Source organism: Lipophrys pholis (assembly GCF_963383615.2).
Source record: "Lipophrys pholis genome assembly, chromosome: 1".
Classification (NCBI taxonomy): Eukaryota; Metazoa; Chordata; class Actinopteri; order Blenniiformes; family Blenniidae; genus Lipophrys; species Lipophrys pholis.
This window is the reverse complement of record NC_137635.1, coordinates 11,689,463-11,709,368: the sequence shown is the minus strand read 5'-3', so window position 1 is coordinate 11,709,368 and position 19,906 is coordinate 11,689,463. Positions and strand designations below refer to the sequence as shown.

Below are 19,906 nucleotides of genomic sequence, written 5' to 3'. Positions count from 1 at the left end.
TACTATTTGAGTGTTATACAGGTGAATAAATGCTGCAATAATCAAAGGGAGGGTATCCATCCTTCCTAGAATTCATCGTCTCTTTAATTTTGGCTCTCTACAATGGTAGAGACCTGCAGCAACCTCCGTTACCAAAAACACTGTTGCCATTCAGTGAGAACATTCAGGGCTTGAGTTCTTTCTGTGTTTGCATGTTCTCCCTGTGAATGCGTGGGTATTCTCTGATTGCAAACCCCAATTTCCTCCCAGAAACCTGCCATCGAGGTTAATTGGTTGTTCTAATATTGCCAGTGAAGTATGTGTGACGTGATGGACCTGCTGAGGAAAGTCAGTCAACAGTTGTAACAGAAGTCCTGCAAATCTTTTAACAACTCTGCATCAATAACGAGTGACTTCAAGCACAGGTCAGTCACTTCAATCAAAAGCAAAATTTACAGGCTTGCGTCTAATGTGCGCCATTCCAATAATTTGACACGTCATCCGCCCCCCACGTGAAAAAAAAAAAAAAAAACACCTCATGGAAAGCACAGCGAATGTCAGTTCTTTTTCTTCCTTTCAACCTGCTGCATGACGAAGCTGGTCTGGGGTCTTACTCTGCCAGTCCTGTTCACTGAGGAGCCAGACCCACTCTGGCGCATTGGCATTGTCACTATGTCACTTTCCAGCCTCCGTCAGACGCCGTTTACTTTGCATATGTGACACACAGGGAAGAAACGGCCCTCTTTGTGGAGTGAAGCGTGAGGCACTTTTTCCCAAAACATATAATTCTACTGTCGCCTGCTCTCGCCCACCGAGGCGTCGTTGCACCTGGTTACAGCTTCAGAGCTCCAAACATGGCAGCGTGCAGTACTTTCATGCTGCAGTGTAAAAATTTATATTGGCCATTTTCTTTAATGACCTCTCATGTTGTTTAGAATTGTGAACATGCGCAGGGTGTAATCCTGCAGTTTTCCACATTGTCTCTAAAGTCTCAACCAGGAGTGTCAAACATCTTTTAGTTTAGGTTCCACGTGCAGTCCAATTTTATCTCGAGTGGGCCGGACCAGTAACATAATGCTATATTAACCTTTAAATTCATATTTTGAAGATTTTGTTTGTTGTTGTGGCAGAGTATACATGATGAAAATGTAATTTAATTCATTCTTTTACAAAAAACAAACAATTACTACAGAAAACGACTATAATGTCAGCAGAAAGCCAATTTTAATGAAGCCCTCTGATGCAAAACACTGTGAAATGTCACTTTTGCAGACCGGTTCTGGCCCATGGGGCTTCTGTTCGACACCCCTGGTCTAGAAAATGTCTTAATATAGTTTTCTTTGACATGGGCAAACACCGTGAAGGGATCCCCAGGATGGCAACTTCAGATCGAATGAAAGATTGAAATTTCACTTTCAAATACATCTGTAGTGCAAAAGTATTTGTTTTTGCAAGCCTAATACAACACCAACATAAAAGAAAAACCCATTAGTGTCAACAGCTTCTTCTGCTTTCTATCGAAGCTTCCAGTAAAAGCGAAACTAAAAGCAGCTGGATTTGGTTTCACAAACTGGCACTCGGTAAGAAAACCAGGTGCCGCCTGCGTCATGATTGCAGAAAAGTGGTCAGATTATGGTGCAGTTCTGCATCCTGAGTGGATGAATATCCTAACGGATAAATCTGATCCTCTAATCGGCACAATGAAGCTTTCATTCCACGTGTGCCCCCGTTTCTTTCAGAGGATTCCTCTCAGGGAAGAAAGCAAACAGATGTGGGCAATTTTGTTAAACATTGATCTGAGGTGGTCCCCCCCCCCTGCCATTTTACTTACACTGGTGACTTTGCGGTAGATTTGCGCGGCATTTTGGCACTCGGAGTACGGGTACTCAGACGTGGCCATTTCCAGGATGCACATTCCTAAGGCGTAGACGTCCACGGCTTCGTCGTACTTCTCCTCGTACATCTCTGGGGCCATAAACTCTGGCGTTCCTATCATAGTTCAGGAGAAGAGGCACAAATCAATCAATTCCCCATCAAAACAATACAAAAAAAATACATCTACTTTTAATGTGATTATTTGAGTTAAAAATAGAAGGTACAATTATAAAGTACAACATATTCAACTCAAGAAAAACAAAAAGGAAACCGTCATTATTACACTGTAAATATACAAATGTGTGTCTGCAGATGGGATCTTTTATGCACAATATTGCTTTTCACTTAAGGTTTTAATGCATGTTTCTTTCTAGAATGAATAAACGTGGTGGGATTAATCTCAACCAGGTGAAATTAAGTTTAAGCTTTCAATAAGAACGAGCCTGTTTAGCGCTTCTGACACACCCTGTTTGTACAAGACGGGAAGGGCAAGTTGGCCCGGAATTGAAAGGCCATTTAAATAATGATGCTGCGTTTAAAAATGTAGAAAGGAATTTAAAACAGAAGCACCCATGGCTGCTCACATGCACAGGTAAAGAACACGAGGTGCATAAACACAGGGACTCCCGCAGACTGAAATGGGTGTTGAATTATCCAAACTGAAAATATCCAAACAGGCTGAACGTAAACACTCACCAATGACACTTTTAGCAAAAGAGGCACTTTTGAGAGTGGCCAGCCCCAGATCTCCGATCTTGACGGAGCCCGTGGGGCCGGTGATGAAGATGTTGTCACACTTGAGGTCCCGGTGGATGATGGGGGGAGTGCGCGTGTGCAGGAAGTGGAGCCCTTTAAGGATCTGACGACTCCAGCGCTGCAGCAGCTTCAGCTTCATCTCCTTGAACCTCTTCAAGTATCTAAAGCACGGAGAGGACGGAGAACGCCGCAGCTCAGTCTAAACTCACGAGTGTCCAACACGTTTTAGTTCAGGGGCCAAAATTCTGCCCCAAATTCGTTTGCAGTGTGAAACGCGGCGACTCACGTTTTGAGCGTTCCTGAGGTCATGAGTTCAGTCACCAGGATGATGCACTTGTGGCCCTTCATGGTCGACTTCCAGGAGTCGTGGAAGCGGACGATGTTCGGGTGCTGCAGCACTTTGAGCATCTCCACCTCCTCGCTGAAGCGCTGCCGCTCGGCCTTGGTCAGCTTCCGGGTCTGCGGGAAAAGACACGTCAAATGAGCCCACAGACACAGATACTATTCAGGATATGTGGTTTAAATGTGAACTCAGTTCTCTCAGGTGTGTAGTGGTTCACACTCCTGCTCATTAGAGTGAATTTTCCCTGTTTGATCTTTGCTTGGGAGCTGGAGTTTGCAAGTTCTCCCTATGAGTGTGTGGGTTTGTCCAGGCGCTGCATTCAAATACTAGTGAGCGGTCCAAGATGAATCCTGCATTTCTCCACAGTCAGCTGGGATGGACACCAGCCCCTCTTTGCACCCTCAGCTGGATAAAGCTGTATAGAAGGTGCACGAATGGATAATTTTGAGGATAAATGGAGTTTGGTTTGCAGCTGCCTGGATAAGAAAGACGTCTCTAAACCTCACACGGAATGTTAACTTCATTATTCATGTTTTGGCGACTTCCGCCCAGCGAAAGGAAATTTAATATAAGAATAAATTAATATTATCTACAGGTCCAATATTATTCCACATAAAAAATACTAACATATTTAAAGTACAAGCTTATTAAATAAATGTTCCATCAGTTTTGGGAAAATACTTTCATATTAATACAATGTATAGGTATATAGCCCTCTTCTTGAGAGTAATGTAAATATTTCTCACACAAAGCGCAGAAGATAGGATTACAAATAGATAGAAATTAATATTCATAATTCAAATATGATTATTGAATATTGGAGAAGGATAGGATTAAATAACGCATTTCCCTCTTCCAGACATGTTGAACTAGATATGTGTGTGTTATATGTGTGTATGTATATAAGCGTGTATGTAGAGAGAGTTGTGTGCATACTTGGATATAGATTCTCGCATATGCATTTTCATAAAAGATAGACTGATAGATTCAAGTTAGTATCGATTTTTTTCTTTTTTATGCATCTATATTTACTGCACATGTTTACATTTCTTGGAACAAATGAATAATAATAATAATAAAAATAACAGCAATTTGTCAAACTTACTCCCAAAATGCCTGCAGACAGTTGTTTGATGGTGGAGCTGCACAATAGAATGAACACATGATCTTTTATCTTTGTTCAAGTCAGAGTTTAAAATACAGCCGCCTTTCTTTTGTCACCGGCCAGTTTTAACCGCCACTGAGGTCTGTTAGTTTAGTACTTTGTGTTTCCATCATCACTTCCTGATGCAGCTTCTTAATCGTACCCTGGCTATCAAAAACAGTGTCATGAAGACGCCTTCCCCCGTCTGTATCCGCAATCCATTTGAGACTGTTAAAATCCATTTCTTTGTACTTTTAAACAAATATAAACAAGACAACTTACATCACGCAGGAAAAAAAAAAAAAAAAAAAAAAAAAAGATTGACAGCTCTATAACCAAATAAATGTAGCTTTGGGTGTCATAGCTCCGTCCACCATAAAAAAAAAAAGCAGTATTGTTGACAATTGAGTTGTAGCTGGATCAAGTTGTTGTCCGGTCAGGGTTATGTGCGGTTACATAAGTCGGTAGTAATAAACAGGGTGCACAAATATACAGAGGCCAATTTGATAAATCACTGTTACTTCAGCTAATGAGCTCACTGTGGGATTGGAAACCGCAGGCTCATCTATCTGGAGGATGCCCCACGCAGCCAGTTACATAATCACATTTTCCTATAAGCAGAGCTCCGACCTTAAAGAATCCAGGGGCAATTTCCAAAATCCTGATGAAAACTAAGCCAAAGGCTGCAATCACATTACGCAAACAAAGACATTTTTATGCTTCCTCTGGGATGAATGGCCCAATTTAGGCACTGCAGGAGTATATCTGCCTGTGGTGGGTGGCTAGTGGAAAACTCCTGGGAGACCAGGACCATGAATCCTGCATTGAGGCGGATTTCTGGGAAAAATGCTCGACATACGTTTGTGCTTACAATCAGACTCGACCATCCGCTCTCTCCTTCCTCGCTGATTTATTTTACCAGGAAGTGAGAAACACAGGAGGCAGACTGTCTGAGGAAACCTGCGCGGGGCTTAGGTCGGACAAAGAAACGCTCCGTTGACCTGCGTCAGTCACCTGTCACGCCGTCCTTCAACACCCGGCGGCTCAAACCGGGTCAAAGGTGACACACAGAAGTCACCTTTCATTTCAAAGCATCGCACAAAAAGTTAGGAAACGTTTTCAGTAGATTAGATCATGGCCATCTTTAATTGTCTTTTAAAAGGTATTGAATTTGTGCCAAACATGCATTTGTGGTTTTCCCCACAAACTGGACGCTCGCGCTGCTTTTGTCTCGAAACAAGGCACAAGTGCAGTTTAAGACTTCATTCTTTTAGCGAACGGGAGTTGCCTTTTCCTTCTTTTTTTTTTTCCTCACATCGCTTGTCTTTAATTCGATATATCTACAGATTACAATCAATGCTACTATTTCAGGAAAAACAAAGAGCATATGTGAGCAGCTACGATCGGTAAGCGATGTTGATGTGGTGAGAACAGTGGAGTCTTTTTACGTTATCAGTGTTGTTTTACCTCAGAACAACAAACGATGATTGTATCTTATCTTCTAAACACGCGTAAATGAAATACATTTTTTACTTCAAGTACTTTCACATTTGTGTTGTAGGACAGTGACGTTGGGATTGGATTCATTACATTGAGAGGCATTTCTAGTAATCTGGCCTTTAAATTCAAGAGAAGGGCAGAATATTAGACACGCCTCTCATTACAACACATTCAATCCCTTAAAACTGCACATCCGCAAATCCACATAATAACGTACCCAATGAGCGTGGATTGTCATACATTTCCAGTGGATTCTGCAGCATTACCTGATAAACGTGTCTCTTTATCTAAAACTGTACATTTTGTGTGTGAAGTAGATATTTTTTCAAACCATGTTTTAAGTTTAATGTAAGTGGAGTCACCTGTGTAGTAATGATGGCAAGCAAGAGAAGTTTGAAACGTTAGTCGCAAACATACAAAACTTGAGAAGCAGTTTCATAATGTCCACCATCAGAAATACCAAAAAAAAAAATGTTTTAAAGTGTTATCAGAGTTCAAGAAAAACACCTAAATCACACCAATTTTCATGCATTTTCTGAGTAAGTCAGTTCCAGTTTGATCTCATTTCCTCTGGATACATTTCATATAACTTTATAGACCCAAAGGTTTACAGCTGCAGTAGATCACGCGGTCCTAAAAATGAGGAAAAACACAAAATATGGCAACAAATCATGATGTTAAAAGGTAGGAGTGTGTGCAGCTTGTGTGTGAGAGCCGGGCCGAGTGCGTCAGTGGGTTTATGGGTCGATGTGGATAATATTTATGTATCTAAGTGCGATAACATCAGACTCCAGCGTGGCCGACTTCGCCTCCTGTGGATTGTTGCCTGTGCGGAGGAATTAAAGTGCAGTGCAACTTGTCGATACTTGGAAACCTCCGGATTTACAACAGCTTGGCAGGCGGATGATATGACTCCCGATTATTGAAACGACAAACGCAGCCGATCAAAGAAAATCCTGCCGCTTCAGCTTTCTGAGGTGAACTTGAACCATTTTGAAAAACATTTTTTTCCTAGAAAATATAGTGGATAATTCAAACACATGTGGAAGCAAATTGTGAGCAGGGTAGACATTGCGTTGCAGTCATCTGATCCTACATTGTTTTTTAATCTGCGGAACAAAACGAGGCCTCCTCCCATTAAACACACACATACTGAAGTCACGACGAGCAGTAGAAGTGAAAACCAATCGCACAGTAGCACTTTTAGTTTCACTGAGGCCAAAAACAATACTAGTTCACCATAAAAAAAAAAAAAGGTCTAATGAAACAGATTGTTTGATTATTAAAGACAACAACAGCCTCGTTGTTGTTCGGAGTCTCACTGTGTATCGCTTCAATCTAACTTTTCCGACGGATATTAGAGAACATCTATGCCTGGAGCGTTCCCCCCACCTCCTCTCTTTTGGAAAATGAGGACAAAAAAAACACTATAACACTCCAAAAAGCAAAGCCGAGGGGGGGGGGGGTTAACCACAAAAACAAGCCATCTCTCTTTTGAAAGGACAAGCGGAGAGATCCATGAAAAACAATCCAGAGTCGGCGGTGTGTAAATGAGCCTAAAGCGCCATCTTATCCAGCTGGAAGACTTATTCTTAGCCACTGGGAGGAGGCGCGTGTGTGTGTGTGTGTGTGTGTGTTAAGTTGGGGGTCCGCAATGGCTGGCCTTGGAAAATACTTGGGCTTGGTGCCACATGAGTGGAGTTACATAAGCAGTGTTGATGGTAGAGGAGCCACTGGTATTAAGAATTCCCTGTCAGCTCCCCCCCTATTATGACAACCGGGATGCGAACACGGCATGTCGGCCAAAACCAGGCGGCGCTCGCTCGCTGCAGCGTCCTGACGTTACACTCAGACAGATACAGCGAGTCTGGTCTGGGTAGAATCCAGTCAATGTGGACCGACTGTGGCGACTGCAGGAATTCTGACTAAAAACAGAGAGGAAAGTAGGGCAACCGGAGAAAAAAATGGATCCAGTCATACCGCTTATAGCTCGCAGGAATGTGTGCCAAGGGTTAGAAATAGAGGTCTCACTATATTTATCACTGAAACATACGAAATCGCTCTAAAGATAATCCCAATAAAGGCCTATTTATTTACTATTCTTTGAAATATTCAGCTTGTTTTGGTCATAATCGCTGTGACAACTGATTCCTTGCAATGGGACAAACCAGCGGCGCCGTCCACGACGTCTCCAGAAGAAACAAAAAGCTGAAAACTGGTTGCATACTTCAGCCACAGTTGGAAGAAGATAATTACGAACGCAGACTGACGAAGTTTTAATACATATCGTTTAAACAATCTCAAAAAAAACAAAAAAAAAACCTTTTCACATTTGGTCTCATAACTTTAACATCAGGGGCCTGTTTCCACAGCAACAATTTATGTTAAATGGAAAAACGGAGCCTTAAATACTGGGGGATTTTAAAATACGGCGCAAGGAATTACAACCATATAAGAAAAATATAAAATTAAAATAAAATTTTCTTTGACAGTATTGACCAATAAGTTAAAATTGATTTGAAGGAAAAGGGTTCAATTTAATATTTGCTTTACTGTTAAAACATTTAACAACCAAACTGTAACAATTCAATAATTCCAATAAAATGTCAACCCAAAAAATTAAAATACTAATTGGATGAAGGCTACGTTAAAAAAAACTACAAAAAAACCCCCAAAAACAAGCTATTGCTTTCTGAGAAAGTTCACCCGATATCCTCCAGTTGACTTGTGTGTCAACTGTTTTTGGAGACCCCAATGCGAGCCTCGCCGTCTCCACAACGTGCTATTGACAGTGCCGTTAACAGCTCATAACGCCGATGTTTAACATGGCGACAGAGAGGAGCCTCTCAGACGAAGACGTTCAGCGTTTAAAAACGGGAGAACACGGGACACGGGCTCCTCTCCGTTAGAGGCTGCAACAACTGGCTCACCGAGATCTGGGATTGAGGTCAAAGGCAACGTGGGAAAGAAAACGACCTGACCCCCCGCCGCCGTACCGCGGACATGCCCGCCATGACTGACGTGCACTCTGCGCAAACACGCACGTAGGCACGTACAGTGGCACAGTGTTGCATTGCGATGTTTGCAGGTGAGAACTGAGGTGGCAGTGTGTTCTTTCCAAGAAAAACCTGACGTGTTCTGTAAATGGAGCGGGCAGCGGGAGGTGAGCCATTAATCTCATCAGGATTGAGGACGCTGACCGCTCTCACTCCAACAGCCTGACGTGACTCGTGGCGCCCGGCTAATTGCCACCTAGATGAAGGATTACGCCATCTCTAATGGGCTTTCGGCCGCGAAAAGTGGTCATCCGTCAAGCAGGCCTTTGTCAAGTTCGTGCAAAAACTCTTTCTATACATAAATATATATATATATATATATATTATGGCAAAACTTACAATTCTAGTGATGATGATATTGAACACAGTACTTTTCATACGCGCATATTTGTGTTACACTGCAGTTTAAATTCTCGACATTGTCTCACCTTGTTTGACGACTAAGATTGGCTTGTTTGAGAGCTTGGCAGATCTCATATAGTCTATTTACTTTGGTATTTTTAGCATCGTTTAACCTGTCCACTGTTTGCTTTCAGAGAGCCGAGTTAACAGTCTGGAAGGTACTTTGTGTTTACAGAACGGTCCTCCTCGCCAATACTCCTCTTGCCTTAGCTCTGCACAATTGCCACAGCCTTTCTTTTGTGCGCTCCGTGCCCCGTCTAACGCCCCCCCTTCCTTCATGTAAGTTCCGAAACATTGGCTTTTGCCGCGCCTCTTACACGGCAGCTTGTGATTATGGCAATGACAAAGACTTATTCTATGGTGGCTTGTCAGCAGCACAGTAAATACCAATACGTAAGATGTCCGGGGACTTGCCCAGCCTGATCACGGACTACAAATTATCAGTAATTCATTAACGAAGTCGCCATTGTGGCATGACACTTTACTCGGATGGCGTGTGTGTGCAAACACTTGAGGACCAGCGCCGCCCTCAACACTTGCGTGACCTCTGGGCCATTTGAAGTCGAATCAAGCCGAAAAGTGACTTTTTGCTCAAGTCTGAACATATCTACAACGGACGAGGACTCTTAAATACTGGAGTGGGCGTGAAAGGGATAAACTCTGTACGACTCCGGAAAGCAAGAAAACCGCCAATAGATCACAAGACGCCCGAGGTGCATCAGTTGTTGGAGCATTGTCTCAAAGATACAGCAGAGCAGCTCATCGTGGTGGATAAAAGGAAGGTCAGAGGAAACGCCTCTGCAGCGGCTCACAAAAGCTAATTTGGTTACACAATATCTGTGAGCATGACAAACATTTGCGATAATGGCCGTGCTGCACAGTAAAATCGAACAGAGTGCTTTTTTGATAAGCTGTGCTAATAAAGTTTAACTGGATTGCTATTTACAAGCCGGTGCTCCTTGTGAGGACCCTTCTGAAAGTGTGTGCAAAGCTGCTGTGAAAAGCCTTTTTAATTCCAGCAGCTGTGTGTGAATTCAATGAACAAGTAAGGCGTCACATGAGATTCTTGCACTTCCATAAATAAACAACGTACTGTACATTTAGCGGCCCGCCGTCCAACACACTGAGAGATCCTTATTGAAAGCGGTGTGTTTGGCACACGGGCCTCAGTGGACACAACAGTCTGTCGTGTTACATCACGGTTACGTCTTCTGCGGCTATAAAGGGCCAAGGCGAAGCCCGAGGCCTCCTAAACCTGATTAAAACTGAACCAAATGGCAGTAGAGCTGTAAAAGAAAAAAAACAAAACAAACTCTGTGCATACAATAATACAACACTGCATCCTCCCATCAAATGTAAGGAGAAAATTAAAACCGTTTGAGGGTATGACACATTTTACACAAGCATTGAAGTCCGCTAATCTTTTTTTTTTTTACATCTGAACACATAACATAATGATCTGATGTCACTTCAAATACACCAAACCCAGATTCACTGCAGGAATGAACACGGCTCGAAATGTTTTTGAAATGTTGACCGTCATTGTCCTCCGGTCAAAATGTTCATTTCCAAAACACACCCGACTGGTTTTAAAAGGTTTGTCCATCCTGGGTGGATTCCTTGGAGGTTTGGCCAAAACTTTTACAGTATCTGTTCAACACCACAGTTAAAACAAAGTTCTTAAGGCTCCTTTACATCCAGCTGAACCAATTTCTCCTAAACATGTGGCTTGAAGTATTAAAATACAGAAGTTCATACTGTAATCCTCCTTTTGGACACAAGCAGCTTGAAAAAGATGTAATGCAGGAAAACAAAAGAGGGAATCTGGAAAAAAATAAAATAAAATAAAAACTTTAGTGTGTTCACTTGATTTATTATGGGTTCAAAAAAGCTGGATTAATATTCTGGTAATCTCTGACAAGGAGTTGTGCACAAAATACTTGCCATGTTTTTACAACCACCCAGGTTTGGACATTCATCAGCAGTTTCAATGAGAGAAGGATAATTACACGAGTAAGAAGATTAGTGACCTGAAAGGATTTCCTTATTCAGGTTCTGAAAAAAAGATTTGTGAATTAAAACACATTATTAAAGCCATTAGCTCAGGGGTGTCAAACTCATTTTAGTTCAGAGGCCCCATGCAGCCGGTAAAATAGTGTGATAATAACCTTTAAACTTTAAAGTATTTCTTTGTTGTGGTGGAAAAAAAACAAAAAACAATTACTACAAGAAATGACTACAATGTCATCATAATAAAACCTTCTGCTGCAAAATACAGGGAAAATTCCCAAAACCTTCTCATATAGCTGTTGCATTATGGGTGTTTTTACAAACTCACCTAATCTAAAGACTAATCTACAGTGATATCTCCGCTCGGTTCTCAGTCGTGTATAGTTACTACTATTCTTAAGAATCGTGTTTAAAATAAAAAAAAATTTAAAAATCGATGTTTTCTTTAAAATTTTTACTATTAGCTTGGTGGTTTGGCCGGATTGGAGCCACTTGCTGGCCAGTTTCTGAACACCGGGCCTTAAGTTTGACACCCCTGCATTTATAGACATTTCAATTAAAGGGATAAGTGTTTTATTGGTTTTCCTGAAATTTGCCGAGTCCTCCAAACAGTTACAGGAAGTGTACTTTTCTCTGGAAGGTGCCGAGCTTTGCAGGAACTTACTGTTTGACTGAATCGGAGCGGGAGAGCGGAACAGTAAAGCCTTCAGAAGTAGTTATGACCCGAGGACGCTTTCATCTCAGGGGCACTTTTCTCCACGTTGTTATTACTTTTTGTGAAGTTCAAGCTGATAAAAACCCACAAATACCGCTTGTAATTTCAAATATGTGGAAATGGCAGTGGAGCTCCTTTAGTCACGTCATAGTTAAAAGGACGTGGGTTTTTTTTTAACGGATGCTTCCGGCAAGGTCCTTCCGAACTGAAGTGAAATTTACAGCGTGTGCCGTGTACAAAGTGCACGTCTGCTAAACGGTTTATCTGAACTCCAGTTCAGCCGTCGCTGCAGGAGGGGGAACAGCGTAGTGTTACAGTGACAAACAAGGATATGATATCAAGTGCCACGGGGGAACCAGGACCGGATATACTTTACGAAGTGACGGTATGGAAGCAGTGCCCTTGTCACAGGAAGGTAGAGCCATGAAAGATTCATGAATCCTTGGCGGGCAGCTGAACTGTGCACAATAAAGAGTCAATTGGATGAATATTTTGAGAGTCTGAACGTGACCACTAACTTTAGAAAAACCCACACGGTTTCAGGGAAATTGTGACTTAAAACAGCTGTATTTATGTCTTCGACACATATCAGCAAATGCTGTAATGTGTTTTCTCAGTCAACGGAAAACACTAATAAATATTAGAAGGTGGGGAACCCCAAACAGGTAAAACTGTGCACACCATTGGCCAATTCATCCTTGGACTCACGTGCCAACTTCGGGTGCATTTAACACTCCTGACACCTCCGTCCTGCACGCTCCAACACACACGGTCAGTTCAGGAATGACCAGAGGTAACCTCGCCAGGCAGCCTTCCCTCTGACCAGCTACGGCCTCACAGCCCCAACAGCTATTAAAGCTTGAGGTCTTTGGTTTGTTTAGGAAGCAGGGCCCAGGCCTCGACAGGGCCCGGGCTGCAGGGAGACCACATGTTTTTCACCAGAGAGGCCATACAGTCACACATTGTCGATGCAGAAAAGTACTCGAGGAGAGATTTTCCCATGTTTAATGAGTCATTCCGTTTTTAAAAAAAAAAAAAAAGAAAAAAGGTGTCTGCCATGAAAGCTCAGCCAAAAACTAGTTAAAAAAAACTCATTAAAAATGTTAAATAACATGATGAAATACAAGTAAATAATGTTACTCACGTTTTGTCTGCATGCCAACCAATCAAAACACAGCCTGGACTCTCAAGTAACAGAGTACTTGTAGATTTTTCATATATTTGTACTTGAGCATTTTTTGTACAATATACTGGGACTCACAACATTTGACGACAAATATTCGTAATGTAATTTTTACCATCTTACAGTGATCTATATACTTCTTTCAGCCTTGTTTTAGATGGAGATTCAGCGTTGCAGTAATTGAAGCTGCTCAGGTATCAATACTGAACTGAGCAGAAATTAGTTTCCGACTCAAATCTATGATGAAAACGCAGTGAGTAATATATATATATATATATGATTTTTATGAGCTGACGTTAGGTCTGTGTCAATTATTCTTTCCGAGTCTTTGTCTGGAAATCCTGATTCCATTTTTCTAAATTCAGAGGTCAGTACAAAAGTAAAGAAAAACTATATTTTTTCTTTTCATCAACCATGTTTTTTTTTTTTTTAAAAACAAACAAATATTTTGACGTAACAACTGCTTGCTCTGCCAGCCAACAAACGAGATAGAACCAATAATGTAATATTGGCCAATAAGGTGAAACATGCGACCGTTTTAGATGGAATAAAGCCAATAATAATAATAAATTTCATTTGATTTGAGGATTTAAAGATGACACACCCCAAGGCCGGTCAAGGAGAGCTAACGGGCCACACATGGTCCCCGAGCCTCATGATGACCCAGGTCTGATAAACCTTCAAGTCATGCATAATGTCTGAAAACAGATACGGAGAGTCCAAAAGTTCTTGATCGTTCTAGGACAAAGTGTCACGTCTTTAGTTAATTTGCAGTAACTGCACTGTGTTTATATCGACAGGTTCACTTTTCAAATGCATCCATCTAAAGCATTAACACTTATAGAGGTATCCCAAAAAAAAAAAAAAAGTCTACTCATAAGAGATAGAAGAGTGAAAGCATTATTTATTTTTTTTTTTTTTTAAAGAGTAGAGCCAATGCGATTACTGTAAATACAAAAGATTATTCCAGAGAAAAGTATTGATGTCATTTTAAAAGGATCCCAAAGGATAAATAAAAAAAAATCAATCAATCAAGAAACAAGTTTCCCAGTGAAAAATAATGAAGCACAGCAAGTGATTATATAAAATGTGGGTCACCACAATACTATTACTGGAAGCTGGAAAACCTTAAACAAACCTGAGCTACTTACTGAGACCTCAAGCAGAAAGAATCAATGTACTCTAAGAAGTCAATAAAAGAAGTGACTCAGCAGAGACTGAAGCTTTTTTTTTGCCACTGCCACATTATGTTAAATGTTCAATAGCTCAGTGAGCACATGTTGGCTGATGGGAAAACCACCTTTTAATCGGTTCTTTTCACTTTCTGTTCCCAGTGTTTTATCTGGTAGCGTTTACAAGCTTTATCCCGACAATTAGCGTCATCAGTGTGACAAGACAAGACGCAGTTTCTTCTCAAAGAATCATCTGCACAGAAAAAAAAAAAAAAAAAAAAAGATGGATGTGTCTACATGCCATGGTTCATCAAAAGGAACGCGGGTGACGTTTCTGCTAAACAACTTTGTATATACATCAATAAAACTTACATAACTCTATTGGAAACAGTGCTTTGAAAGACTACTTAAACTCTAAGCATCTCTCCGTGTTTCTATTGTTTTGGTCATAATTTTTTCCTAACTTTTTTTTGTTTTGTTTTTAATAGTTTTCTTTAAAAAATAGGAAATCAATAATATCATGCGATTCCAACAATTCAGTTCAATGAGACAAGTGCTAAGAAAATCCCATAAATATTCAATTTCTTACACCTAAAAGAACCCAGGTATGCATAAAATAAAAGCATTTTCTTATAATGCATTTAAAAAAACTGTATACTTTATATGGAAGGTAATTAATGATCATCCAGGCTCCACAGTCCTGCATGTTTTCAATGTCTTTCTGTTCCGACACACCATAATTTAATGAACATGTCATCTTGAAGCTCCGCAGGAAGTCTGTTGTGAGCCACTCGTCACAATGAGATGTTCTGCAGCAGGAATACGTGGAAACCACGCAGCGCTGTTCTCGACTCGCTTCTCCCGTGCAGCCTCCTGCAGCACGGGTCAAGTGAGCTTCACAGTACAGTCACTACTGTAACGCAGTTAAGACGTATAGAAAAACACTGGGGATTGTGTGTGTGTGTGTGTGTTTTCAGTGGAAACATACAAACACACCAAAGTGCCCCGGGGGACTCGGACAGAACGCCACCACAGGATCCACTGACATATGTCAACCCCCACAAAACGCCGTTATCTGGTTTCAGCGTTGACTGTGTAATGTGTGATACCGGCGAGCTGTATCTCGCTGCACAATCACCAAACGAGTGTACGTTAAGAACAGGAACCGGCTTTCTGCGTGACCCGATGTGCCCTTATTTCAGCGGGCTGCAAACAAACAACGTAGGCCAATCGTCGCGGACCCCCCCCTCACTCTCTCAGAGAACATTGGCTGGCCATGATAAGCACAGTGAGCCCTACAAGGAAAGGCAGTGTTGATGTTGGACCCAGTAGAGCTGATAGGGAGCCCGCAGCTCATCACCGAACACTAGCCACATTCAGATAAAGGTTACACAGTCAGGTTTGTACCGGAGAGCGAGGGAGAGGCAACAAACATCCAGGGCTTGCGCCAAACTAGATTTATGCCTTCTTGTTTGACCTCATAACTGTGAATACGAACTCCACTTGCACAGTAGTGAGGCATTAATAAGATTTTACAGCTCTAATTTCCATCTGGTTCTCATTTAGGAGCTTTAAAGCTCAAATATAAACAGTTTGAGCTCACTTCCACTGTCCGATTCCAAGTGCTACTGCGGCAGGATAGATGGATGGATGGATGGATGGATGGAGGAAGTTAAAATCCACCGCGCACGCACGTTTTGCACGTCAACATATTCGGCCAATCACATGGAGAGTGAGCGTCATGATGTCAGAACAGAACCCTGATCACACCGTTTTCAAGTCTGAACAGTAAACTTTATTTGGCTGTTCGTTTGCTTGACATTTACAGTCCCTAAAAACAGATTGTTAACAGCAGCTGCCTATTAGAGCTGAGGCATGTATCTCATACCCAGTGCTGTTACCACATTAAATCCTTTCAGGATGAAAACGAATCATATTTTGAAGGCACAAACGCACCCGAGATCATATAGACATGTGGAACAAAACAAACCAGAGCCTCGGCACAGTGTTCGCTAATCAGGGGGAAGACAAAGAGCACTGTTATTTCAAGGAACAAATCTCAAAGCACAGACATTAACATCATGTACTTAACTGTTTATCGCAGATTGTATCGTTATCGCAGTATATCAGGCAGCCCGAATCTCTACCTCACTCAAGTCTATACTTTTCTAACTAATGAGAAATGTCATTTTAGTTTGTATTGAAGAGTAATTTAACTTTTAATGCAACTTTGAATTAAATTTGAATCAGCCTATATCTTTCTGTTAAGTGAACAATGTGTCCACTTTTGCTTCTTGTGGGTCCCTCGAGACTCCGTATTAATGCGTGTTGCAATTAAAAGCGTTAAAGGCAATGGGCATCGATAACAGGCGCGCACAAAAACACAACATTTATGTGCCATTTTAGAGTTTTATGTGTTTCAGGAAAGGATTACTGCAATAAGCAAAAGCCAAAAATCCTCTCAAACAGTATGTGAACATCAATAAAAACGATATAGTGCACTAAAATGCATCATTTGAGTAATATTATGGGTTTGAAAACACTCTCTCAGCTTGCGTTTATCCATCTAAATAGATCTAGTTAAATGTTGCAGTGGTTTTAAAGGCACCAACGCTGATCTTGCACAAAGCATGGCCAACACAAACAACAATGAAAATGCAGGTAACCGTTTACAGTGAAGCTGCTTTAATTAGAGCATGATTGAGGAGTGCGTGTTGGTTTAAAAAAAAAAAAAAAAAAGAAATATGAGAGGCGTGAATGTCCACGAAGAGCTGCTGGAGACTGCTGCCCTTGAATAAGCTCATATATTGTGCAACCATTGCCCTTTAAAGGGGCTCGCAAAAAACAAAGGATACACGTGTCAGTGCACTGGTTGCTGTCAGTTACCGAGTCGCTCAGCTGTGCTGTTGCATCTAGTCAGCGGTGCGCTATAGATGCGTGTGCTCATTATTCATGAGCACTGTTTTACACACCTAAAAGCAATAAATACACAGTAAAGTAAAAAAAAAAAAAAGAAAAAGTCACTTCTTTTTAACTGTATATTAAACTCAGGGTGGATGAATGTAAATCAGATCATCCATTTTTTTAATCACCTCTGCCTTACCTTCAAAGATGGCACCAGAAATCACCTGAATGGACCTGCGGGGGTGGAAGGTTGCGAGGTGGCAACCACCTGGAACGTTACTACCAGACGGATCTAACATTACAGTCTCGCATCTGTGATGCGTTTATCATGTGAGTTTTTGCCCTGTGACCGACTGATTGTGCAGAGATTGCCTCCTGAGTTGTATAGCATGTATACAGACGACACAAGGCAAGCGAGAGGAATGAATGTAACAAGCTGAAGATGTAACCATAACACCATTGGTACCAACAGTGCAGTTCAGACAATTGATTCAACCAATTGATTACTAATATTTTGGCCCTTTTTACAAAGTCGTTTGTATGGATTAGGCTCATGCACTGTACGGTACGTTAAAGACCGGAGTGATACAGACAAAGTAAATCTGATTATGTGCTCATCTTTTTGATATTCAACAACACTGTTTTAACATAAAAGATGAGCAGAATATGCTTTAATTGTCATTTGTGTTATTGCTGTTATTACTTACTCAAATAATGTAAAAAAGAAACACCGTGAATCTACAAATTCATTTTGAAAGATTAGCCAAGTCACACACTAGGTTTTATATCTCCCGGACTGTGTGCTATCAATATGTGCTCACAAGAGCTGTGATTTCACTGTGTTGTTGTTTTCCTCTTGTACAAGTGCAAACTTTATGTGAGCGACGATGGCGAATTCCACTATGTCAGCCAAGTTCTGGTCTTACATGTCATGGAAGGATCTAAATGTTTTGTTTACTCTCTCGCCGGCACACAAAGTTCCCGTAGACTTCACACAGAGAGACCAGCATTCAGACTGACTGCAAAGATTCACGATTCATTCAATGAAAGAGGAAATCGGGCAGAGTAGATGTTTAAACCTCCTTCACATCTCGAGCGGCTGCTCTTAACTGCTTGCGGATTACAACCCGGGTTCTGTAATTCATAGTTAAGAGAGCTTAAGGCATTTCTTCCTGATTTATCATGACGCACCTTCCACTGCTGCTCCGTCAACATTACAGGAGCGATTGTGTTTAGCCACCAACAGCCAGCTCTAAGCATCAGGGACACATGGGGAGGACGGGAGGGTGGGGGTGGGATTTCAGGACAGAAACTCCACTGCAGCGGAGCCGCTTTGAGGTTAACTTATCACAACAGTAACCATATCAACAACGGCCACCTTTAAGCTTATTAGCTGTGATTAAAAGAGCTTAACTGGGCTCATGTCTCAAGTACGGAGATGAAATAGCCTGCTTGTTTCCAACACCGCCCATGCACGCAGAGGCCTGAATGTCTCGTTCTTCTCACTGTGCTAAAATGAGGCGCATGCTTGAAAAATTAAACCCATAAAGACCGACTGAGGACGACTCGCTGCATCGAAGCTCAGACGTGCAGGTAGAGGGACGGACATCTGCGTGGGAGCGACTCTCATCTGCCTCTCGCGAACAGACACCTGTTGTGTGATCTGACAGGTGGGCTCTTGAGGCAGAAGGCCCCACCTGCTAGTGCAGGAGCCTGAGCCTTAAGGGAAGATTCACTTCACCCTGTATAATCCCTGAACGTCTCCTATTCATGCGCCTTCTGCTGGGCTTAACTGAAAGATGAAGACTACCCGTGTGCAGCTACATCTTAAAAAACGGCCTCCAGTTTAATCAAAAACAAAGATATCTCCTTGTGAACGCCTGTTTTGACCCAGTATGGACTTTAGTGTCTCTGGCAAAGGATTTAATGTGACGTCTAGAGGTCGCGAGGGCAAAACTTTGCACCTAAGGAGGTTCATACGCCTGCCAGATACCGATACCAATGCGTCACACACAACGGCAACTAAGAGTGGACTTAAAGTTTAAATCTTTAAATCCACCACTGTGCTATCAAACCATGTAAGCAAGAGGAACGGCAGCTGGTTAGCCAGGCTGTTTGGCTCCTGCATACCAAACAGGGTGGCACCAAAAAGCACCGACACCTCTGCAGGTCATGTTTACATGTTACGCGTGAGGCCAGATCATGGAGCTGGACACGATCTCGCACGCCTCGTTTTATGGGTGCGCCCATTCTGACACCCGCAGATTGTTGGTAGGTCATATGAATGTTTCCATTGGCTCCCGAGTTGTTCTCGGTTCGCCCGCCAGGCTGTTGGGAGCGCCGCGGTGTCACTGGTTGTTAATGAATACAGAGATTAGAGGGCTCGAGGGAATCATGGCGGGCAGGTCAGTTCACACACAGCTGACTGCTAACAGGATGACCCGGGTTACGTGCAAGTTCTTGACACAACTAGACTCAAGGTCGACTGGGAATAATATACAGTAGATTAGGTGCTTCAACAACCTGATGCCCTGTGAGGGGAATTAGAGCCGAGTGGGGCAGTAAAGCAGGGAAAGTATCTGACTCAGGTGACTGGGCTGGAGTTTTCAGGTGAACACAACACAAGGACAAACGTAAATACTAAAGCTTCACTGGACGATCCATCGTTATCTGCCTTTTTATATCCAAATATGTGATTCCCAACATGGGGGGGCTGTAACTTTTTTTTCAGTCTTAAGAATCAATGAATCAGCATTTACCTCATTCATGTCACAATACTAAATTTTAGTGTTGACATGCATTCGTTAATTAAAAAAACCAAAAATAAAACAACACATTATTATACTGCCAAGTGGTGTAGTGGTTAG

General features: G+C 41.9%; 1 protein-coding gene across 1 annotated transcript in view; it reads right to left on the bottom strand.

The window, feature by feature from the left end:
* wnk4a (WNK lysine deficient protein kinase 4a) overlaps positions 1-19,906 on the bottom strand; it is a 44,573-nt gene that overhangs the window by 23,484 nt on the left and 1,183 nt on the right. The window contains exons 3-5 of the mRNA XM_080480763.1: positions 2,897-3,069; positions 2,551-2,771; positions 1,811-1,968 (exon numbers count right to left, since the gene is read on the bottom strand). Of these exons, the coding sequence (XP_080336889.1) occupies positions 1,811-1,968; positions 2,551-2,771; positions 2,897-3,069 (552 nt within the window). The remainder of the gene's footprint in view (positions 1-1,810; positions 1,969-2,550; positions 2,772-2,896; positions 3,070-19,906) is intronic.